Source organism: Acomys minous (genome assembly GCF_964271855.1).
Source record: "Acomys minous genome assembly, chromosome: 16".
NCBI classification, from domain to species: domain Eukaryota; kingdom Metazoa; phylum Chordata; class Mammalia; order Rodentia; family Muridae; genus Acomys; species Acomys minous.
In genome coordinates, this window is record NC_140498.1 from 150596 (window position 1) to 174174 (window position 23579).

Sequence of the window (23579 nt, forward strand, 5' to 3'; positions counted from 1 at the left end):
CATAAGTATAGGGGACCCACTCCCCAAAGCCAGAGACTGGTGTCATCTATCATGGCTTCTTTATTAAAATGCTGGTGAAAAAATAGGAGTCTCTAGGGCTGCTGAAGGTAGAGGAAGAACAGACTACACCACACCATACTCAAGGTGTTTGCACTTTCCTCCTGGCCACTCTCCTTTTCTTGACCCCACTCTGTAACAGGCTGGGGCTCCTGCTGACCAAAGACCGCCTTGCCCTTTTTTGTGTCAGGGCAGACTGGGGGGACTTTCTTATGATCTTTGCTGTAAGAGCCTTCTCATGATGCTTTTTGCCTTCAGGCTCTATGGGGGACACAGGGGCGACTCCATTCACCTGTGACAGCTCCTCTTTCTTCTTCTGCAGTTTTGGTGTCTTGGCAGGGGTGCTGGGGCTTAGGGTGGGGTTGTTGGGAGCCGGACTTTTGGCCACAGGTGTCCCATTCACCTGGGATGGGGTGTTGGCCCTCCTCCTCTTCCTTTTCTTCTTGCCTGTGCTGGGGGGCTGGTCTTGACCAGGGGCAGGAGGGGTGGCATCCTCTGTCACTGCATCCTGCCCTGATATAGCATCCTTTTCTGGTGTGGCACCCTTGGATTTAAGTTTCTTTCGCTTCTTGGTCTCTGGTAAAAATCCCTTTTTCTTGCGCTTCATGCTTGTGGTGTTCTGGGTGTCACTAGGAATATCCTTGGCATTCTTCTTTTCTGACTTGGGACGCCTGTAAGGAAGAATACAGGAGAGAGAGAGCACAGTATTGGTGGGTCTTTTCAGCCACATGTATTCCCAAAGTGTGGGTCCCTCCCTCTCCCAGAACATACTGGACTCCTAGCATCCTCATGGACTGCCAGTAGAGGTCGTAGAGGCGGTTAGAGCCAGAGGAGTGATTCCCCTGTTGTAGGCTTTGCTGCAGCTTCTGCTGCTTGCTCTGTAGCGTGCCTAAGAGAGCAGTGAGGTCCATAGACAGCTTCTGTAGAGGAAAGGCAGGCTGTAGTACCAATGATAAAGATGACATTGCCCCGGGTCTTCCCAGCTGCTCCTTCATCCTTAGCCACTACCTCTTAGGTCACTAGTCCCTCCTTTGTAGAGCAAACAAGGGCTCCTAGCACTGTCTTCCTTCCCATAGTCAGGGGCCTTCAGAGTGGTTCCAAACTAGGGAACTCAGATAGAAGTCCATCTCCAGTGGCCTCCAGGCCTGGTGGCCCATGAAAAGTCCTGCCCCTCCCTAGCCTTGCCTTACCACCCCTCCCCTACCCCTTTATTCTGAGCCTGGAAAACTGGCCTGCTTCCAAACTGCTGCCACCTAGACTGATCTCCAGCTCTTTTCACTATCACTAAAGCCTCTCTGCTTTCTGATGCATAGTGACACGGCCTCACCTCCAATCTGCCGGGTCCTGATGTGGCCCTTTACCTTTTGAAGTCAACTCTACTATCAACACAGCAGCACTATAATCTTTTTAAAGGCCAGGTTTATCCCCCTGGAAGCTCCTCCATGTGGCTCCCAGGCCACACACTCATCTGGTGAGGCTCCTCCCAGGAGGGCTACTGTCAGAACCTGGATGAGCTGCCTTACCTCATGATTGATTATCTTGAAGACAGTGTTCAGCAGCTCCAAGGTGGACAGCTCCCTCTGGTGCTCCCCTTTGCTCTGCGCCTCCCCGAGTGTCTGCAGGGTCTGTGGAGGAAGGCCAACATAGACGCACTCCTGAGAACTGCCCAAGGCCTTTCTACATCCCACACATAACAGTGGCCCAGAGGGAGGAAATATCTAGAACCTCAAGTTCCAAACAATCTGGCTCTCAGGAACCCATGCTGGGTTAATGGGTGGAAGTTTCACAGCTGTTACCTGGGTGACCCTTCCCAAGACTTGGCCAATCAGCGGCTCCCACTCAGGATCCTCAAAACACACTCTCAGCTCCCGTGCAGACAGGGCCTTCTGGAGCAGCAGGCATGCCTGGGCCTGCATCAAGGACAATGCAGTCAGCAGGAGCCCCAGCATGTTGGGCCAAGGCTCAGGAACCCACACAAGCTTAGGAGGCTACCTGTGCTGGGCCTTATAATCATCACTTTCTTCCTATATGGGAAAAGGGCTGCTGGGGGGCTAGGAGAGACGGTAGTCCCAACTGGACCGAAGCAAGGCCTCATGTTGGGACTCTGTCCCTTACTGACTTCATGCTAACCTCCCTGATAGCCCGGGCATCTAAGCAGACAGGGGACACCCTCTCATGTAGGCCAGAGATGAGGTCTCAGCAGTGCTGAAGGCCTTGGGTAAGACAGCGAGGTTCCTCTAGTTCCTCATGCCTACCATGCGTTGCAGCATGAGCCCAGCCAAGGTCAGTGAAGCAGGCCTCTTAGGCCTCAGTGAGATGGTTGCACAGGTGATTCGGACAGACCCTTACCTGATGGCGGGGCCGAGATGGGCCAGCCACATGCTGGACCAAGATGGGGAGCAGGTTCTTACAGATCACCTAGGGATTGGGGAAGGACAGGTCTATTAGCTGGGGACTGGGCTGGGGGTGGAAGGGTTCCCAAGAGGCAGGCTGGCTCCTGCACTTACAGGGTATCGAGAGAAGAGGCTGAGGAACATGGGGACAGTGAGTGGGCTGTTACGCTTGGTCAGAAGAGATTCCAGTGCTGCCGAGTACACTTGAGTCACGAAGGCCAAGTTTAGACAGCTGGCAGGCTGGTCCTGGTGACAGAGCTAGGGTAAGACTGGGAGCAAGTCCTGGGCAAGGGCTGACCTCAAGTACTCAATGGACATGTCCCGGGCTGGCCCCCAGCTCACCTCCGAGTTGTTGGGTTCAGGCATGGTGTCAGCTCCCTGTAGCTTCTGATCATCTTGGTGCCTCTTAGTGGTGTTCCCCCTGAGGACTCGCAGCAGGTAGAGAGAGGCATTGAAGTAGTAAAGGGCTACAGAGGTATCAGCCTGGTTGCCAGCCTGTTGCACAAGCTGCTCCACCTGGGTATGCAGAGCCTCTGCAAAAGGCGCCACCTCGTGGCAGTAGTGGCGGGCGCGGCACAGATGGTGCCTGTGGATGGACAAGCCAAGGCTGATCAAAAGATGGCTCTCCACTTTGCTCTGCCATGCACAGCAAGAGGAGCAGTCCTAAGTCTCACTTGACAGTTAGGAAATCAACTTAAGAGATAGACAGACCTGATCCACCTCTCTGTATCTGTCTTATGGGACAGTGGCCTTAAGCCTCTGTAAAGCAAGACCAAGTTCTATGTGCTCAGGGAAAGGGAGAGTCTGAACAGCTAGTGATCTGGACTGGTACAGGGCTGTGTGAGAGACAGCCCTACCCTCTTGTCATAATTCCCAACTATTGTAACTCTGATGGCTGGGACAGGACCAGGGCTTCAGGACCCCCACTCTTCACACAGGGAGCACAAGCACTCACATGAAGATGCGGGCAGTCTTGTGCAGGAAGTCCTGCTCTTGCTTGGTGGAGCTTTTGCTGCGCATGCTATGCTGGATCATGTTCAGCAGTGGCTCAAGTAGCTGCAGGATCAGGGGGTGCTCAGGCTGCTTGGTCACCATCACCTCAACCAGGTCTAGTACCTGTGGACAGAAGGCTGGAGTCAGCCCGCGCAGGGCCATGGGAGAGGGGGCAGCTCAGGGTGCCTGGCAACTGCTTGCACACTCACCCGGATCTGGAAGTCCCGTCGGAGCTTCTTCTCCTTCTGCACCTTGTTCTTCTCCTCGTTCCGGGCCTGGATGCGCAGCTTCTGCTCTGCAAACAGGCTGGCCAGGTTCTGGTCCAGGGCCATCATTGCTTCATCCCCAAGCTCCTCCTCGTCTTCATTGTCCACTCCACCCTGAGGCACAGAAACAGCCATCAGCCTGGCCTTAGGTAGGTGGACAAATGCCCCCTCTCCCCTGGCTTCTGCTCACCAGTGCATTCCCAGCTTTCAACACGTCCATCAGCTGCTGACGGAAGCCTGGATCCACATCCTTATCACGGTCCTCTTCTTCACTCTCTTCCCCATCCTCACTGTCCACACTCTCGGCCTCACTCGCCAAATTCTTACTGTCCTCACTCTCTGAGTCTTCTTCCTATGGGTGGGAGGCAGGTAAGCCACACCTTAACGACACCGTACGACTTAGCCCCAGCCACTCACCCTACTTTGTACCTCGTTGGTAAGTACCTCTCCAGGCTTCGGCTGCTTCTCATCCGTGTCATCAGTGACCACCACGTTGTCATCTTCATTTGCCTCAGGGTTCAGCACCTGAGGATAAGCCCCAGACCACAGCTCCACTTTCCACCCTGAATGCCTACCCTCCTCAGGTCACTCCCAAAGGCCCCCACCATCCCAGGTAAGAAAAGGGGTGTCTTTTGAACAGCTTGTGGACATGGCTTGGGCAGGGCTACATGTAGCACTTTGATGGCACCTGGTCATGATGCTGCAGAGCTACAGAAGATGAGAAGATATGACACGTCCCACTACATCTCAGCGGACCCATCTTATAATCTATTTCTCCAAAGGCCCCAACTCACAGCCAAGATAAGCTGCAGACCACGTGGAGTAAGGTGGGAACAGATATTGCCAAACACGTTCCGGACCACCTGGCGCATCAAGTTGCTGGGTTGAGCCAGCAAGGACAGCAAGATCTCCACCATCACCTCCACCCACTCTGGCTCCTGGGAGGCTACAAGTGGGAAAGCAAATTAAGGTTGAGCAGGAACAGACAGCCTGGCTACCCAGCCTGCCCCAGGAGCAATAACACACCTTTGGCCCTAGAGCGTGATCGCCGGGTGTTCTGCGCTATGCTTTTCTTGATGCAAGTCTGAATGTCATCTAGGACATCACAGCTCTCTGCAGGGGACTGTGGGCAGGACACAGCAGATGTCAGAGAAGAACTGGACCAGAGTCCTTAGGTATGCTAGGCCCTGGCCTATCCTGGCCAGTCACCCTTACCATTCAGAATGGGCGCCCCAAGAGCCTTTTCACACAATATTTGTACATTCATAAGACCACAGAGCCCAAGTTCCCCATCAACACCTACAGTCAAGGCCAAAAAGGATACCCAGGGCCACAGGACCCACAAATGCCAACCCCACAATGTTGGGCTATCCTTCACTCCTGATTTTAGATACAGACTTGAAAACCATTAGTTTTAAAGGTAAATGCATCTTGCTAGGGATAAGCCCAGGTACCTAGAAGGTGGACTTTTGCCTAAAAATGCTGTGGACAGAGAGGCAGGAGGCCATATTTGGGCCAATCGTCTCTAACTCTCTGGCTTTGAGAACTGGCAGGTACCTGCTCTCTGGGTTTTGCCTTTTCTCCAAGGGTTTGATAAACCTGAACTGCAGCAGTTTCCTCTGCCAGTCAAGTTCAGAGATGCAGAGGGTCTGGGGACACATGAGGGAAACCACAAGCTGCTAACAAGGCCTGTTATCAAGCATCAGAAGCAAATACTATGGCCAAGTGGCCAAACGGGAGCTACCAAGAGTCCTCATATTCAAGCCACTAAGACCTGAGGCAGCCTTGGTAATAGAGGCTCAGAGGTCTAGTGATGACTCAAGAGAGCAAAGGCACCTGCTGCCAACTCCAGTGCCCGAGTTTAGTCCCTGTGGCCCACTTGGTGGAGAGAACTGTTTCCCCAAAGGTGTCCTCTGACCTCCACATGTGCACTATGGCGCATAGCACCACACAAAATAAAAATTTAAAAGTTAGTTTAAAAATGTAAAGCTTCTTAGAAGAAAAGGAGACAGTGTAGTACTAGAGGGCCCAAGACTGCATACCAACTGCAGAATGTGATACATTAGGAAACTGTGGCAGGTCGCAGAGTATTTGCCCGGGAACATTATTAGCCTCAACCATGCTGTCTTTGCTTGGGGTTCGGGGAAGCCCTAGGAGTTACATATAAAAAGCCTCATTTCTAAATGCTTGCATCTATGTGTCCCACATGTCAAGGCAGTCTCCCTCCTACAGGGGGCAGCGCTTTCTTTCACACCCATCACTTCCAAAGAATCAATCACAGCTAGAGGAACTGTGAGACTCAATCTCAGTCACTGGGTGTATGGCCCAAAGGAGGCTATTCTGCTTCTGGCACCTGGCAAACCCAGGGCAGCCCTGGGCAGAAAGCCTGGGTGCTGTGGTCTCCCCCCATTGGGCTCTAATGTTCACACAGGTCTGGGCTGGCTTAGGGAATCCAGCTTCAACCTCCATCTCCGACTCCTGTCAAAGCCTCTCACAGTAGGGGGAGCCCCGTGCCCGTTTCTCTCCAGACCACAATACCTTGAAGAGGTGGAGTCCCACCAGCAGCAGCAGGTGCTGAAAGGCAACAGCCCTGGTCTCCGAGGAGCAGGCTTCTAGTTCCTTCAGAGTAGTCATCATCCTGGAGGGAGGAGGACACTGCAGGCTCCACGGGCAGGCGAACAGGGTATACTGCTCCACCCCCAGAAAGCCCACACACTCACTGGTCCCAGGCCTGGCGCTGCTGTATTGTGAAGGGTGTCACAATGGCCACATTACGGCTGTGGTTCAACAGCAAGTCTGCCAAGTGCACCAGGCGGTGTGTCCAGGGCTTCCCACTTTCAGGCATGTCTGGTGTCTGCCTGAACTTCACACTGAGGGTCTGTAGCAGGCTGGATAAGGGGGAGGTAGGGTTCACAAGACCGCACTAGCACACCCAGCCCCTGGACCCATCAGGCTCTCTGACCCTCCTGACCTACCTGAAGAAGGCACCAATGATGAACCCGCGGGTCCGGTCATCCAAAGGGAAGGAGAAGGGCTGCTTTGTCTCTGGGATCTGGGGAGTGGGCTTCTTTGTCTTAAAGAAGGCATGGAACAAGCAAAACCTGGGAGCGCAGCAAGCATTGGCATGGTTAGACTCTGTCAGCTGCACCACGCAAGGGCCATTTCTCTCCAGTGTTCCCATCTGAACACTGGTGTCCTAAGAGGAAGTGGCAGAACCAGAGCTGCTCCCTGGAGCCAACACAGATGCAGGCTGGTGTGGGGCAAAGGCTGCCCATAGGATCCACAGATCAAGTCTGAAGCTTTGGGGTCCCACAGCCACACACTTTCTGAGTTTCTTTCCTTCACTGGTTGAGGTACCCCTAGGTCTCCTTGTGCCTATTCCCCACCAACAACTTAACCCAAGGCTTCTGCCTCCAGGGGACCTGGGACAAGGACCAGGGAAGGGGACTAGTTTCACAGCCATGCCACCGACAGGGAGTGCCCCTCACACACCTGGCTACTTGCTCAACCAAGGCGTCATCCTTCTCCAGGTGCAGATGGTCCACAAGGCTAACCAGGCGGTGGATGATCCACTTCCGGAGTCGGAATACAGATCGCTCAGGCCTGGGAGCAGAGGTCACATAAGTCAAACAGGACAATAAAAACAAGGTGCTCTTTTGCCCCGTGTGGCAGGACCACCCACACCCTGCTCCAACCTTCAAATATCAGTGAGGGCACCCCACAGCCACTGTCAAGAGCTAACACCTCTCCCTCCCCACTTAGTTTGAAGCCACTCAGGCTTCAGGCTCCTCAATGCTCCTGACACCCGCTACTTACACATTGAACGAGGTGTCCTGAGCTCTCTTCTGGTTGGCAGTGCTGAAGTCAACCAAGGAGTCCAGGTCAGGCTGGAGGAACATGTCCCGCAACCAGGCCACATAGCTCTGCAGGGCTTCGGTATTCAAAAGCCGCGTGACACGCCAGAAAGTAGGCATGACAGGGAGACCTTGGTTGGTGATGGATGTAAAGGCTACCATCACAGCAAACTGTCGCTTAGGGTCATCCTGGCACCCTTCTAGAAAGGTACGCACATATGTACTTATCTCTGGGATGAACTTGAACAGGTTTTGGGGCTGCAAGAGAGGAGCATGAGTTCGGGTTACCAGAGGGAGGAGGCAGGCAGCACCGCCTTCCTACCTCTTCCTTTAGGTTAAAGCTAACGCTTCCGGCTCCTGGTACACAGCAGGGCTGATTCTAACTGCCCCAGCACCACCAAGGGCTATCTTTAATCTTTCAAATGTCTACACCGCTCCCAGCAATACTCTGCCTTAAAGACTGAGGACAAGATGTTTTTCTGGTTTGATATGGCATGAGGGGAACCTAGGTTCAAATTCTGATAGCCCCATTACCTACATGTGTCATGCTGGGGCTTAACACCTACCAATTTTCATGATTGCCATGTGCCAAGTACCAGGCTACTTGCTTCCTGACAATCCCTTGCACAAGGTGCCTTCTACCATTGTCTTATGGGTGACACGAATACACTAGGTCAGTAACCATTCAAATCAGTGTGACCCCAGCAGTGTTCCAGATAGATGGCCAGCTGGGCCTGCTAGTGAGTGGGCCTCGGGACAAAAGGGTCAAACTTTTGCCAAGTCTCCAGTCCTGTCACACAGAAGAAGCCACCATCTGGCCCTCTGGGGCAGTGCTGAACCAGATGTAACGACACCTACCTTAGAAGTAACCATGTGCTCCCCGAAATGGCGGATCAAGTCTCCCCGCATGGCCAGCTGCAGCTGCTCTTCTGATAGCAGGGGAAGGGACTCACCCAGCAGGCGGAAACACATGTAACTAAGGAGGGTTGAGGCAGAGCCTGTTCAGAGACCTGATGCTTTGGGGGTGGGCTCCATGACAGGTCCCACCCCGGCTGGGGGAGTAGAGGCTAGTGTCATACACACCTGGATGGCCAGCATGGCTTCTTCATCACCCCTTCCTCCAAAACCTCCTTCCAGAACACTGAGAATTTGTTCTCCTTAAGTGCCAGGTGGAGTAGCTTCAGAGCCACACTGGGCAGCTTGTTCTCCTTCTTTGTGGAGCTGGCTGCCGCCTTCAGTATGTTCACCAGACTGGAGGGCAGAGGGGACTCAGCAAATACTGCCCAGAGCATGAGACACCCCCAGCAGGAGCCCACCCACACTCTCCTCAAACCTGGGAATATTTTCTTCTGAGAACAGGTTAGTGGGGCCCATCAGTGAATTGAGCTTTGCTGGCACCCTCTCCTGGGCCAAAAGGAAGACTTCCAACTGCCTAGGGGAGCTGAGGATCACTTTCAAGTCACTCTTGAGGACCTTTGGCAGGATCTCCTGGAAGATGGATTCTGGAACCTGGAGTGGGAACACACATGGCTTTCCTAGCACCTTTGTTCGTCCCTCTGGGTCTTGCTCTATGCATGCATGAGCTTTTGGTACACTGCCAGTCAGCCAACTTGCTAAGCATTGGACCAGTAAGAAAGCACTGGTCACAGTGTCTCCCCCCCACCCCCCATGGCCTCCAGCATCCTTTTGATGGCTAACTGGCCCGGGGCTACACTAAAAAAAGTTATCCCCTCAGTCAGGCACAGTGGCACATGCCTTTAATTCCAGCACTTGGGAGGGAGGCTAGCCTGGTCTACAAAGCAAGTCCAGGACAGCCAGAGCTACAGAGAGACTTTGTCTCAAAAAAAAAAAAAAAAAAAAAAAAAGCAAAAAAAAAAGCTATCCCTTTTTTGTTTTTAGAGGACCAGCCTGTTTCATATACACAGCGCCTTATGTGGAAAGCTGCAACTTTAATTCTGCTTGTGCAGAATCAAATTCTATTTGTGCAGAAAGACCAAATCAGGGCCAAGCTAGTGGCAAATGATTCTGGATATGAACCTGCCTCAGTTTCCCAAGGACAGTGCAGACCCAAGCTTGACCAAATTAACTATGGCAAATGTATTCAGACGACCTTCTACGTACTCACATATTGACAAGCACTGTTACAGACCCTCACTACCCAACAAAGATGCCACCACAGAGGGCAGTGGAGCATTTGAAGTGCCTAACTGGATGGAGGTGTGCTGTGAACCTGAAAGACACGCTTGGATTTAAGGTATCTGGTGGCAGGCAAAGGAATGTAAAACCATCTTCACAGCTCCTTACACCAGTTGCATGGTTGAACCATCTGTCTTAGTGTTCCTGTGCACTAACCCAAATCTCCTCAATGTTCCCAAAACCAGGCAGCATGACTTGTGATCCGTACCTCAGACAGGATGTCCACCAGAGCCTTCATTGGCTGCCCTTGCAAGTGGTTTTGGTGATAGGACAGGGTCTTCAGCAATTTCACTGATTTAATCAGTGCCTCTTGGTCCTAATACCAACAGAATGCAGAGTGTGAACGAGGCTATCCTGTTCCCCAACACCTCTAAACCAGTCTGTGTCCCCCTGTACCCCAAGCCCTTACCTTCACCAGGCGGCCCGACTGAAAGAGGGCTAGCACTCCAAACAGGTTTGCGAAGAGAGAGGGTCTCATCATTGCCTGGCAAAAGATCCCAAACACAGGTAAAGAGGGGTCCCATACCTGTTCCGGGGCAACCTGGCCTGCGCAGGACCACACTCACCTTGTTAACTGTTTGCAGACTGTATTTTTCTTGTATCTGACTCAGGATGCTGCACAAAGGGATGTCTTCAAAAGACTGTAACAGCTGCCAGCAAGACAGAGGAATGGTCCAGGAAGTGATACTAGACCTATATAATATTGGTCATTCCTCCCTTCCCCCACCACAAGTGCTAAAGATAGTCTGCTGCTTCCAAGGGACCGAAGTTTGCACAGCACCCAGTCTCCACCAGTTCAGAAGGCCTAGGCTGCTCATCTGTTACCTCTTGAAAAACCCATTGTATCCACAGATCCTGCTCAGAGCTGCCTTCAGGGTGACCCTAAGGCGTACAGTCCTCATTGACTTTGTTGTACAAATTTCTAAGTGGCTTGTCCCCAGCTACATTCCTAACCTAGAGCGGGCTCCCCAACTTCGCAGAAGGTAGAAGGCAGCTCAAAGCTCACCACCTCCAGGAACTGTAGCCAAGTACACCTGATAAACATGAGTCAAAAAGAAAACTGGTTCAAAGCTCCCATCTGCCTGGACTTTGGTGTAGCTAGGCCATGCTTGTTGGTCGGGCACCTCCACCCACCCATGTTAATGTTAACTGCATCCGCTAAGAAGTCTCTTGGATTTCTCCTAACCCTGCAGCCGCGGTGGCGCCCTATCCTTACACCCCGACCCTTCGCTCAGCGAGGCTCCGCACTTGCCAGACACACCGCCTCACCTGTGCCAGCGCCACACTGTAGCAGGGCCGAGCGGTTTCTCGGCCCACCCCAAGCCCAGTGATCAGGCGCTTCAGGGCGTATTTCATCTCCGAACCCTGCGGAACCAAGAACATCCTCGTGTTCACACTGACCTGAGGGTGTCCCACCCCTGCCCCCCTGCATACAGAGGACTGACTGCGTCCCGGGCCCTGCCATCATACACTCGGCCTTGTGCGCAAGTAGTCCAGCAGCTTCTCCGTGGCCCGGAGCCGCGTTTCCTGCTGCGGCTTCGCGATGTCCCAGAAGAAGTCCAAGAACTCGCGGCTGTGCTCCAGCAGGCCGCGGCGGTCGCCTTCCGGCGATTCTGCGGGAGCAGCAGGCTCAGCTTCCGTAGGGCCCTTCATCTCCGCCATGCCGAACCAAACACGTGGGCTCTGAAGACGGTCTCTTCCAGGTCAGGTCTCAGCGCCTGCGCAGTGGGGCGGCAGACTGGGGGCGGGGCCTGGCGAGTAGGCAGCAGAACGTCTCGCTTTTCCGGTGTGGCCGTGGGTGGAGCCGCGCTCGCACATTTGTAGAGTCGCCACCGGGTGCCTTCCTGCTCGCTGTGCTCGCTGGAGGCGTTCCTGACAACTGGCGGTGCAAATAAATCCACGAAAAAGCTGCGGGATGATCTCCTCCAGGATCTGGGTCTGCTCGGGAGCCATTCCTAGACTCTCCTGCGGCGGCTATCCTCGTCAGCTGTGTGCTCGGGAACAAAGCCACGGCTTCCGTGGACTTCCTTGCTAGTGGGAAGAGATGGTTGATGAATAAATAGCCAAATACATTTAAAACAGTACTTATGAGAAAAATAAGAAAGGTAGAAAGCAGAGGGGAGCCCTTTAAATGTTGAAATACGTTAAAGCATCACCTGTTAAAAATTAAAAAGAAAGTGGATCAGTGGTGGTTCACTTGTTTAATCCCAGCACGAGGGAGGCAGACGAAGGGGGATATCTGAGTTTGAGGCCCCCCTGGTCTACAAGGAGAAATCTAGGACAGCCAGAGTTACACAGAGAAACCCTGTCTTGAGAAAAAACAATCCAACAACAACAAAATTAAAAAGAAAAAACTTTTGTATGTTTTGTTTTTTCGAGACAGAGTTTCTCTTGTCCTGGCTGTCCTGGACTCACTTGTAGACCAGGCTGGCCTTGAACTGAGATACGCCTGCTTCTGCCTCCTGAGTGCTGGGATTAATGGCCTGTGCCACCACGCCCGGCTAAAAATTTTTTAAATTTGATTTTTATTTTATGGGTATTATCATGATGGTGTCAGAGCCATAGGATCTAAAGTTATAGACATTGTGAGCTGCTATGTGGATGCTGAGAATTAAACCAGTATCCTCTGGAAGAATAACTAGTGCTCTTAACCGCTGAGCCATCTCTCCAGCCCCCAAAAGAAAATTTAATAAATCCTAAAATACTATTTAAGAAAATGGTCACTCAATGAAATTATGATAATACTGTGACATGTGGGTTAATGGCTGAGGGACAAGAAGGACTCAACTGTCCCCCAGGACAAAAAATTTAAGAGGGAACAAAAGAACAGGCTAAGGACATTTCTACTTCAAAGGCCTCTCATCTCTAAAGATCAGGGAGTGAGGTCAGGTTAGGGGAAAAGGAAGCAGGTGCTGGGGACGCAAGGCTGTACAGGACCCCAGGCCAGGCCCAAAAGTTCAGAATGTCTTCTGTGTGTGCAGGGAAGGATTTACATCAGATTTACTTTTTTTTTTTTTTTAATGTTTACAATAAACTGTTAGCTCAGCAGGCATGGTGGTTGTAAATACAGAAACAGTGGATTGGGCTGGAGTCAGACCTGGGCTAATCTGGCGCTGGCCAGGGTGGGTGATGAACTGGGGCAAAGGAGAAGACGCCACGCTAAAACTTTGATAGTTGAGTAGATGGTGGCATCACTGAGCCGAGGGGTGTTTTGTTTGAGGCAGAGGTGGAAGGGTGCAAGAGTCCTACTAGTTTGTCTTTGGGGATATGGTATGGTGGTAGAGCACCTACCAAGCATGCCAAGGCTCTAAATTTGATTCCCAGCTCCACAAAACAAAACAATTAGCTGAGTGTGTTAGTGGTCCATGCCTGTAAGCCCAGTATCTGGGTCAGACTAGATTACTTAGACTCTGCCTTAAAAAAACAAAATTATAAAAAAAGAAATAAAAAAAGAAAGAAAGAAAAAACCAGGCTTGGTAATACATGCCTTTAATCCCAGCACTCGGGAGATAGAGGCAGGCAGATAGCTGTGAGTTCAAGGCCAACCTGGTCTACAAAGCAAGTCCAGGACAGCCAAGGCCAACACAGAGAAACCCTATCTCAAAAAACCAAAAACCAAACCAAACAAAACAAAAAACCTCCAAAATTGTAGCAGGATGTGGTGGTACACACCTTTAATTCCAGCACTTGGGAGGTGAGGCAGGTGGATCGCTGTGAGATCCAGGCCAGCCTGGTCTACAGAGTGAGTCCAGGACAGCCAAGGCTACACAGAGAGACTCTGTCTCAAAAAAACAAAACCCAAAACCAACCAACCAAACAAACAAACCAAAAACCAAGTCCCAGCATAGGGGAGGCAGAGGCATTAGTCCTGGGGTTACAGCACAGTTAAGCATTCTGGTGGTGCACACCTTTAATCCCAGCACTCAGAGAGGCAGAGGCAGGCAGATCCCTGTGAGTTTGAGGCCAGCCTGGTCTACAAAGGGAGTCCAGAATAGTCAAGGCTACACAGAAGCCTTATCTTGGAAAAAAAATATATGTAGAGGCTGTGGATCTGCCCATTGGTTAAAAGCACTTACTACTCTTGTAGAGGGCTAGGTTCAGTTCCCAGCAGTCATATAACTGCTCACAACTGTAATCCCAGTTTCAGGGGATCCAAAGGTATCTTCTGGCTTCCTCAGACATGGGACTCATGTTATACACATGCATATATGTAGTCAAAGAACTCAGACACATAAAATAAAAACAACTTTTTTAATTAAAAAAATCAAACCCTCTCCAGGCACAGTGGTCCAGTCTGTAATCCTAGCACTCAGGGAGGCAGAGGCGGGCAGATCTCTGTGAGTTTAGAGCCAGCCAAGGCTACACAGAAAAACTCTGTCTTGAAAAACAAAACAACTCCCTCCCCAAAAAATTAAACCCTCAAAGCATTAGGTCAGGATTGCCTTTTACTTCATCAGGTAGGAGACATGCTACTGTATGTCCTTGCCTTAGGCTGGAGAAACTATTTCTAGAAGGTTGTATCCAAGAGATCTCAGGGAGGTCAGGGCCAACCAGTTCCATCCCTTTAGTAGCCAGGAACTGAAGGTGGGTGGGGCAGGGGAAGCTCAAAGAGACCAGCCCAGGCTCCACCTGGGTCTGCTGTTCATCTGTGCTGCTCAGGACATCAGGGATCTCAAGTGTTAACAAGAAAGTTAACCAAAGGCAGGGATGGCACTTGGTCCCTGGGAGATTTGGGCTTTATTAGCTTCCATTCCAACTGATAAAGATGAGCAGGGAATTGTCCAGAGGAAGATGGAGCTTCCCATCCCACACCCTCAACCCCCCTCAAAGGCTACTCGGGGGCTGGCATCCTTCCACTGAACTTTTCCTGAAGGTGAATTATACTCAGGCTCCTTTTCATTACCCTCTGGGCCCTTAATTTGATTTTTTAAAAAAGCCAGAAATGCCATCAGTTTGGGTACCAGGAAACATGACTGGACCAGTCCTGAATGCCAGAGCTAGAGTCAGGTAACAGAATAGGATTGAGGGTGGGTTAATGTAGCAGCAAATTCATCACAGACACATTCTCTTCATGCACTCATTGCTGCTAGGCCTTCTCTGTCTGGCCCTCAGGTTCCAGATGCCTCTGCCCTCTCCAGACTCTGCCCCTCTGTTAATACCCCTGAAAGAGGCCGCAGCCACCAGGGACGCTGGAGACATGGGCATGTTCTGCATGAGCTACCACCTGGAGTAGGATCTCTTGGCCACAAATGCCAGAGCTCTCTGTGGTTCCTTGTTGGGCTTGATGTCGGGGTTGCTGTTGGGTTTGGGGTGCTGCCATATGATTGAGCAAGGTGCAAGTCATGGCTTTGGCCCCCCTGGGGGTCCCTGAAGCCACCAGCCCCAACATATCGGCTTCTGTGTCATCCAAGCTGTTACGGAGAATGAGTGGGCAAGCCCAGGGACTACGTGCAGAGCTGGCTACCAGGTTGCTGAGCAGAACACCAGTGCTTGGGGACAGCTGTCCAGAGCCAAAGGAGCTGTTGATTGAAGAGGTTAGAAGGAGCATAGAGCCGCTGCTGTCCACGGTGGCCAAGGCACTGCTCACTGTAGTCTTAGCAGCTTGCAGTAGTGTTGGGCAGAAAGCAGGGCTGACTGTCCTGGAGTAAAGGGCAGACTCCAGCAGTTCCAGAAGTTCTGGGCCTGCTGAGGGATCAGGGGTAGTAAAGAGGACGCCCTGTGGTATGAGAAGCTGCAGTGCAGGCTCTAAGGAGGGTGTGGGCTGAGCAGAGGGCTCCTTGAGCCCCAGGTCTCTGACCAGCAGATTCAACAAGGCATTCCCTGCATGATCTGGGCTGGAGGCCAGTGCTGCTCTGTGCAACACAGATGCCAGGTTGGGGTTGGTGGCTCGTGCCCCAAGACCCAGTGGGGTGCCATTGGAATGGCAGAACAGTGGACAGAGCCCCTTTGTGCCCTGGGCTGCTAACGCGCTTGCCAGGGGTGCATCTACCTCAAAGCCCTTTTGAGCCAGCATGGCAGGCTTGGCCAGCAAGTATGACCAGGGCAGGCGACCAAAGTGTGTGTGAAGCAAATGCAGGGCAGGCAGAGCTGAGGGCAGCCCCAGGCCAGGGGCCAGGATTTGGGCTGGGCCTGCTGTTAGGGCAGTTGAGTTTCCTGAGGAGCTATTGTAGAAGAGACCCCAGAATGTGGCACCTGTTGGGAGACAAACCACACAAGGGTCAGAGGCACTGGCTGGAACTGGGGTCAGGGTCCTGCAGCTGTCCCAGGTGGAGAATCATTCACTACCTTGCTTGCAATAGAAGTCACTGACTAAGCCTGAAATCATGAGTTACTGACCTGGTTTGGGGTCAAAGGTCACTCAAGACTAAGACTGGTGCTTAGATCCTATGTCCTGCTCAATAGCTAGACTTGAGGTAATGGTCACTGACTGCTCAAATGAGTTCCAGGTTACTAACTGGGTCCCACGTTGGAGTCTCTGTTCAGGGCCCATAGATCACACTGACCTAACCCTGTTGCATGAGGATGTACCACGGCCAGACACAAAGCTGCTCCGACTCCAGCATCCACGACATTGCCTCCAGCAACGAGCATCTCTTTTCCCACTTGTGAACATGTAGCTGCAGTAAGGAAAGGTCTATGTGTGATGGGGAGGTGCCCTGGACCATTGACCCCTACCCCCTTCTCAAGCACTGACCTGCAGGACTGATAATGGCGCTGTGGTGGTACACACCAGGGTGATGGGAGTGTCTGCTGGCTGGAGGAGCCACAGAAACCAAGTTTCCTTTTGGGCTGCCCCTGCTGTGCAGCTGCCTCAGAGCCAGGGAGCTGCTAACAGCCAGCAGCAGCAAGCCTGCCAACAGGCGGGCCCAGGCTCCTGGCAGCCCACCAATCTTGTTCCTGCAGAAACGGGAGGCCTGAGCCAGGGGTGGGATGGAGGGGCACCCAAGAATCCCAAGAGGACCCAAGGGATGTTTCTCCAAGAGGTTTGGTTTTGCAAGAGTATAAATTGGCCAAGGAGAGAGAGAGAGAGAGAGAAAGAGAGAGAGAGAGAGAGAGAGAGAGAGAGAGAGAGAGAGAGAGAGAGAGAGAGAGAAATTACAGGCCCAGGAAGCTGCATTGGCAAAGACACAGATGTAGAAAAAAGCTGGAGAAACTGAGGCTGGCTTGGCGTGTCTACAGAAGAGCTTGGGGAGGCAGAGGAGGCTGAGGAGCAGGGCTCAGCCAGGTGTAGCCAGGTCCCAACCGGCCTAGCAGGTGCTATGGCACGGGGTGGGGTGAGGCCAGCAAACCCGGGACAAGATAGGGACAGGCTTGATACAATGTCTCTTTAGATACACAGACCTTTCTTTGATTGACCCGCTCAGTCTCACATTCAGTCTGCAGCCTAGAGCCTCCCGCCCCCAAATCCCTGGAGCTCAGCCAAGTGTGGGATTGCCTGACCAAGCTCAGGGGCTCTAGAGAGAGGACCTTGCCAGTCTTCCTGTCTGAGTTATTGGCTTCCCAGGCCCTTGCTGACTCACCGGGGGGTATTTTGGAGTCTCCTTAGGGAGAGAATCGGTGGCTCTCCTATTTCTTCCTCTTCTTCCGACTCCATGCCAGGCTCCCAGAGTTGCAGCTTATGGTAGACCACGGACCCTGTGGTGGCATTCATGGCCCGTTGCTGCCTCAGATCTCTGCTGAGAGTCCTGGCAGTTGAGACTCCCAGGTAGGTAGGCAAGCAAGCTGTGGCTGGTGCTGGGTGGCCTTGGGGAATGGCAGTGGTGAAACAGAGAACAGGTCTGGGCAGGGCGGGGCCAGGGAGGCTGCTATAGGCTGCCTCATTAGAACACCCAGCTTCCATAAAGATTCCACAAGCAGCTGCCATACAGGGGTTACAGTTTATTCAGGATTAGCTATAGCTATAGCTATAGACCATGAGGAGGGGTCGGGGGAGCCTCCCTTGGCTTTTGAGATCCCTAACCTATCCAGGTTTCTAGGGACCATGGACACAAATTAGAACTACGGTTACAAGGTGGCCTGGGTGGGGCCTTAGCACCACCAACCAGACTATATTGCCAGGGGTGTGGCTTCCAGGTAGGGTCAGGGTCCAGTCTTAGGCTGCTGTGAGATCTTGAGAACAGTGATGAGAGCCACCCTTGGATGTGTCATGTGGCTTCTGTCCAGAAGGCGGCATCAGAGACCTCTGTGGGGAAACAGTCTGGAAAACAGGGTTCCAATTCCTTCTCCCTGGAATTTACACCAAGGACCAGTTCCTGAGCAAAGCAGTGCTATTTCCAACAGTCCCTCATCAGAAACTCCTCGAACACCCATTGTTGGAAAAAATGAACCGCATAAGCCACTGCTATTTAGTCAATGGAGTGTCTATAGCAGAAAGAATAAGCAAGCTACAGTTATGTGTAACATTGTACGTGAACCAGAAGGAACAGGCAGGGCAGGAAAGGGCACACACTGGGTGTCTTATGCAAGGCTCAAAACCAGGCAAGGCTAGTCAGCTTTTAGGGTCAGAGTGGGGCTGGAGTGGGAAATGCGGAGAGGGTGTTTGGGAAGAAGCTGGCGATGTCTGTTTATCTTTCTTTTGTTTCTCTTTCTTTTTCCCTTCTTTTTTCTTTTTCTATTTTTTTTCTTTTCTTCTTCTTTGTTTGGTTTTTGGTTTCTTTTTTCTGAGACAGGTCTCTCTGTACCACCCTGGCAGTCCTGAAACTCAATATTTAGACCAGGCTGGCCTTGAACTCACAGAGATCTTCCTGCCTCTGCTTCTCAGTGCTGGCATTAAAGGTGTAGGCCACCACACCTGGCCCTCTTATCTTTTTTTTTTTTTAACTATTACTAATGTTTATTACATTAAAAGGTTTTTTGAGTTCTTGAGTTTTTATTTGTTTGAGACAGGGTCTTATTATACAGCCTAAGTTGACCTCGAACTCACAGAAGTCTGTCTGCCTTTGCTTCCTGGGTGCTGGGATTAAAGGTGTGTGTTCCTACGCCTGCCTTTAATTTTTTTTTAAATTACCTGTCTTTCTTTTGTGTGTATTTGTATGTGTATGGTGTGTGGCACTTGAGTGTCATGGGATACATCTGAAAGTCAGAGGACAGTTTGTGGCAGTTGGCTTTCTCCTATCATCTGGATCCGGGGACCAAACTTTAGTGGTCAGGCTTGACAACGGGCATTTTACCCACCAAGCCATCTCAGTAGCCCTTTTATTTTTGTTTTGTTTTTTTGTTTTTTGTTTTTGTTTTTTGAGACAGGGTTTCATGTAGCCCAGGCTGCCCTCAGACTCACTGTGTAGCTGAGAAAGTACGGCATTGAACTTCTAACCCTCCTGCCTTCACCTTCCCAGGGCTTCAATTATAGGCATGCATCAGGCGCCTAGCTTAATTAAGTCTAATATCAAAATGCTAATGACTGTGCTGGATGTGGCCTTGCACACCTCTAATCCTAGCACTTTGGAGTTCTAGGCCAGCCTGGTCTACAGAGTGAGTCCAGGACAGCTAGGGTGACACAGAGAAACCCTGTCTTGAATGACTGTGGATGACAAAATGAAAAGTTAATATCCAAATGTCATAAGAAAGCAGGTCCCAGGTGGCCATGGTGGCGCACACCTTTAATCCCAGCACTCGGGAGGCATAGATAGGAGGATTTATGTGAGTTCAAGGCCAACCTGGTCTACAAAGTAAGTCTAGGACAGCCAAGGCTACACAGAGAAGCCCTGTCTCAAACAGACAAACAAACAAACAGCAAAGGCTACACAGAGAAAACCTGTCTCAAAAACAAACAAACACAAAACTAAATAAAAACAAAAAAAGAAGAGCCTTGAACTTTTCTTAGACATTATATTTGTTACAGAGGTTCTTTCCTTCCTTCCCCCCTCCTTCCTTCTTTCTTTGCTTCTTTCTTTCTCTTTCTCTTTCTCTTTTGGTTTCTCGAGGAGACAGGGTTTCTCTGTGTAACCCTGGCTGTCTTGAAACTCACTCTGTAGACCAGGCTGGCCTTGAACTCAGAGACCCACCTGCCTTTGCCTCCTGAGTGCTGGAATCAAAGGCATGTGCCACCACGCCCGGCTTATTGATAGCTTCTTATCTGTCACATTTTTGCCCAAGAAGAGACTTTCCCCTGATTGTCAGCTTTCTGGGCTCACAGCTGATGTGTATTCATGTGGGTGTGCCCATTGTGAACTGGAATCAAGTGGCACAATTATGTATGTTTTGCTGTATGTAGTTTGTGTTTCAGTGAAAGCCTCAAGCATTTTCTTTCTTTTTTGGGGGGGGGGGCATGTTTGAGACAGGGTTTTTCTATGTAGCCTTGGCTGTCCTGGACTCACTTTGTAGACCAGGCTGGCCTTGAACTCACACAGCGATCCGCCTGCCTCTGCCTCCCAAGTGCTGGGACTAAAGGCGTGTGCCACCATACCTGGTTACCACTGCATTTTAAAACTAGGATTTGAACGTCTTCATGACAAATGTTTGAGAAAATGATTTTTTACCTTCTTTTAAACATTGTATGATGTACACACATATGAAAACATCATGATACTTCATTGATATATTTTGTATGTATCTTATCAATAAAAATAATTGTCATTTCATTGTTGTTACTGTGTTTTTGTTGTTGTTGTTTGTTTTGTTTTGTTTTTTTGAGTCATGGTAGCTCTGGCTGTCTTGGAACATGTTATGTAGACCAGGCTGGCCTCAAACTCAGAGATGCCTGGACTGCCTCTGCCTCCCAAGTGCTGGGACTAAAAGTGTGTGACATCTTGCCTGGCAAAAATAAAGAATAAAGAGACATGGTTTCTCTGTGTAATCCTGGAAATCACTTTGTCAGCCACACTGATCTACACACAAAGATCCACCTGCCTCTGCCTCCAGAGTGCTGGGATTAAAGGCTTGCAACATCGTGTCTTTATAAATCTATACCTATAATTTATGGCCAAGCATAAGTTAATTTTTAAAACAGTAGGAACAGGGGCTAGAGTGATGGTTCAGTAATTAAGATCACTTTCTGCTCTTGTAGATTATGTGGGTTCAATTTCCAGCACTTTAATGGCTGGAAAGTGGGCATGAGGAATGTATGTGGTGGTGCACATGCTTACAGGCAAGCAAAACACTGATACGCATTAAAACTTTCTTTTAAAACAAGTGCTGGTAGCTGGACGTGGTGGCGCACACCTTTAATCCCAGCACTCGGGAGGCAGAGGCAGGTGGATCGCTGTGAGTTCGAGGCTAGCCTGGTCTACAAAGCGAGTCTAGGACAGCCAAGGCTACACAGAGAAATCCTGTCTCGAAAAACAAAACAAACAAACAAACAAAAACAGGTGCTGGCTGTAGTCCCACATGCCTGCAATCTCAGCACTCAGGAGGTTCTGGCAAGAGAATTGTAAGATCAAAGCTGGCCTTGGCTGCTTAGTGAGACTCTTATGAGAAACTAAGGTTCAGCAGTTAAGAGCAGCCAAGAACATACACTGCTCTTGCAGAGAACCTGAGTTCAATTCCCAGCACCTACACCAGGCATTTCATAACTGCCAGCAACTCCAGCTCCAGGGGAGCAACACTCTTCTCTTTGGGCCTCTGAGGGCACATGCACCAACTGTAACTCATACAGATATACCCAAAGGAAAGAAAAAAAGCCGGGTGTGGTGGCACATGCCTGTAATTACAGCACTTGGGAGGTAGAGGCTGGCGGATTGCTGAGTTTGAGGCCAGCCTGGTCTACAGAATGAGTTCCAGGACAGCTAAGGCTACATAGAGAAACCCTGACTCAAAAAAACCCCAAAACCCAACCCAAACCAAACCAAACCAAAAATCCAAAAACCAAACCAAAACAGAAAGCCAAAAACTAACCAAACAAACAAAAACAAAGAGAGAAATATGCCCCGACCTGCTGGGTTTGACTAAAACTCGGGAGGGAGGCCACCTGTTGAGAAATGCAAGACACAAGGAAGGAGAGCAAGTCTGATTGATCAAGCTCTCAACTTTATTAGTCAGGCAGCAGCTTTTATAGTCAGAAGGCAGGGAAGCCTATCGCTATAGCAACGCAGTTGTGGGGTTTTCTCAAAACATAGGGAATTCCAGGCAGGGTCATGACGTCCTGCTATGCAGGGCATCTTGCTTTGTCTTTATCTAGCTTTAATCTAACTGTTGATTCACAACAGGGTCACTCCATCCCTATCTGTCTTTAGCTGCTGACTCACAACAGGGTCGGCTAGTTTTTGGTGAAAGGTAAGCTCTGGGAAAGACAGAGACTTAAAGGTGCAGACTTGAACAAGATGGCTGAACATTGGTCATATGGCCTATCGTCCCCAACAGAAAGAAAGAAAGAAAGTAGGCTCTAGCAATCTATTCTAATCTTCAAGGCCAGTCTGTATTGTCTGAGAGTATGTGTCTCAGACAAAGGAAAACAAAAACAAGCTGGGTGTACTGCCTCACATGCGCAAGGCCCTGAGTTCCATTCTAAGTACTAAACAATAAACAAACAAACAAACACCAAACCCTTTCTGTAGAAGACTTTTAATTCAGAACACGGCTGCTTTGACAAGAGATCACATCCAAAGACCTTCTAGGTCTGTGTGATCTGACTGGAATACAAACACACCTTTAATCCCAGGAGACAGAGGCAAGCAGATCTCTGAGTTCAAAGCCTGCCTGGTTTCAGCAAAGAAAAGCTTAGGTCCAGGTGTGGTTGTGCACAGAGGCATGCAGATCTCTGAGTTGTAGTCAGTGCTGTTCAGGCAGTTTGGTTGAGAGTGAGCAGAGAGGCGGTGTAGTGTGGAGTTCGTGGCAGTTCAGTTCATGGAATTTAGAGACAGTTTTTACCGGGAAAGTTTTACAGAGAGAGAGGTGGAAGAGAGAACAAACTAGACACAGGTGAAGACAGAATGAGAAGGAGCCAGAAGATCAGAACAGATTGCTACAGTTAGTTTAAGGCCAAGCAGAGCTGATCAGTGAGAAACTGAGAGAAGCTAGGTTGAATCAGTCAACTAGGAGAAGAGTTGGAGCCAGAATAGCTGAGTTGAATCAGTCAGCCAGAGTTCAGAAAGAACTAGAAAGGATGAGCTCAGTAAGCTCAGAGGCTGAAAGCATTCTAGGCCTAGATTAGGTTGTACAGAAACTAGACGTTTCCAGGACTAGGCTGTTAGCAGGAGGAGGCAGTGAGTTCCCAAGATGACAATTAGACAGCCAAATAAATGATGCTTCTATACCTTTCTCCCTACGTTTTGCACATGCTTGTCATTCCAACACTCCAGAGGTTGAAATCGGAAGGCTGTGAGCTCAAGGCTAGCCTGGGCTACATAGTAAACTCTTGTCTGAAAACTCTCCAACTAGCCAACTTTGGTAGCTTACACTTTTGACCCCAGCACTGGGAAGCAGAGGCAGGCAGATCTCTGTGAGTTTGAGGCCAACCTGATCTACATAGTGAGTTCCAGGACAGCCAGGGCTATTGTAGAGAGACCCTGTCAGTGGGCTCCAAAGTTAAGGGCATTTCCTGTTCTTGCAGAAAACCTGGGTTCAGTTCCTAGCATCCACCTGGTGTCTCACAACTACCTGTAACTTGTAGGCTCAATTTTCTTAACAATTATACTTTATTGTGAACTTATTAAATGAGCCTACCTCCCTTATAAGCCAACTAGCCTAAATAAGAGGAGAAGGAGATTAAGGAAAACAAGAATGAAACCTGGGTGTGAGTTCCTAGGAACGACTCTCCTGGTGTAGTCAGCAGGATTTCAGCAGACTAGCAAACCCACCAAAGTTGCTGCTGGAACCTGAAGCCTTGAAGCCTTCCCTGGAGCAGTCCTCTTTAGGAGTGTCTTAAAGTGGAGTGATAAACAGCC

General features: G+C 50.4%; 2 protein-coding genes across 6 annotated transcripts; both read right to left on the reverse strand.

Annotated features, from left to right (window-relative positions):
• Positions 1 to 42: 42 nt before the first annotated feature.
• MYBBP1A (MYB binding protein 1a) lies at positions 43 to 11520 on the reverse strand. Of its 2 annotated transcripts, none has more exons than XM_084761462.1 (26): positions 11230 to 11520; positions 11029 to 11124; positions 10326 to 10409; positions 10169 to 10243; positions 9968 to 10075; positions 8897 to 9072; positions 8647 to 8814; positions 8422 to 8539; positions 7526 to 7821; positions 7202 to 7312; positions 6685 to 6810; positions 6430 to 6597; positions 6248 to 6347; positions 4736 to 4832; positions 4504 to 4655; positions 4139 to 4234; positions 3900 to 4061; positions 3653 to 3823; positions 3406 to 3566; positions 2793 to 3036; positions 2565 to 2696; positions 2407 to 2475; positions 1854 to 1967; positions 1581 to 1682; positions 829 to 977; positions 43 to 728 (listed from the first exon to the last, which is right to left on the reverse strand). In XM_084761462.1, the coding sequence occupies exons 1-26, from the start codon at positions 11419 to 11421 to the stop codon at positions 140 to 142; spliced, it is 4056 nt and encodes a 1351-aa protein (XP_084617588.1). In that variant the 5' UTR covers positions 11422 to 11520; the 3' UTR covers positions 43 to 139. The 2 variants fall into 2 exon arrangements, with proteins under 2 accessions (XP_084617588.1, XP_084617589.1); XM_084761463.1 differs by having other exon boundaries at positions 4154 to 4234; positions 11230 to 11519.
• Positions 11521 to 13996: 2476 nt separating this feature from the next.
• Positions 13997 to 17869, reverse strand: GGT6 (gamma-glutamyltransferase 6). Of its 4 annotated transcripts, none has more exons than XM_084761466.1 (5): positions 17280 to 17692; positions 16454 to 16656; positions 16263 to 16376; positions 15749 to 15951; positions 15202 to 15441 (listed from the first exon to the last, which is right to left on the reverse strand). In XM_084761466.1, the coding sequence occupies exons 1-5, from the start codon at positions 17621 to 17623 to the stop codon at positions 15343 to 15345; spliced, it is 963 nt and encodes a 320-aa protein (XP_084617592.1). In that variant the 5' UTR covers positions 17624 to 17692; the 3' UTR covers positions 15202 to 15342. The 4 variants fall into 4 exon arrangements, with proteins under 4 accessions (XP_084617590.1, XP_084617592.1, XP_084617591.1 ...); XM_084761465.1 differs by having other exon boundaries at positions 15202 to 15444; positions 17280 to 17691; XM_084761464.1 differs by having other exon boundaries at positions 13997 to 15951; positions 17280 to 17687.
• Between the last annotated feature and the right edge of the window lie 5710 nt (positions 17870 to 23579).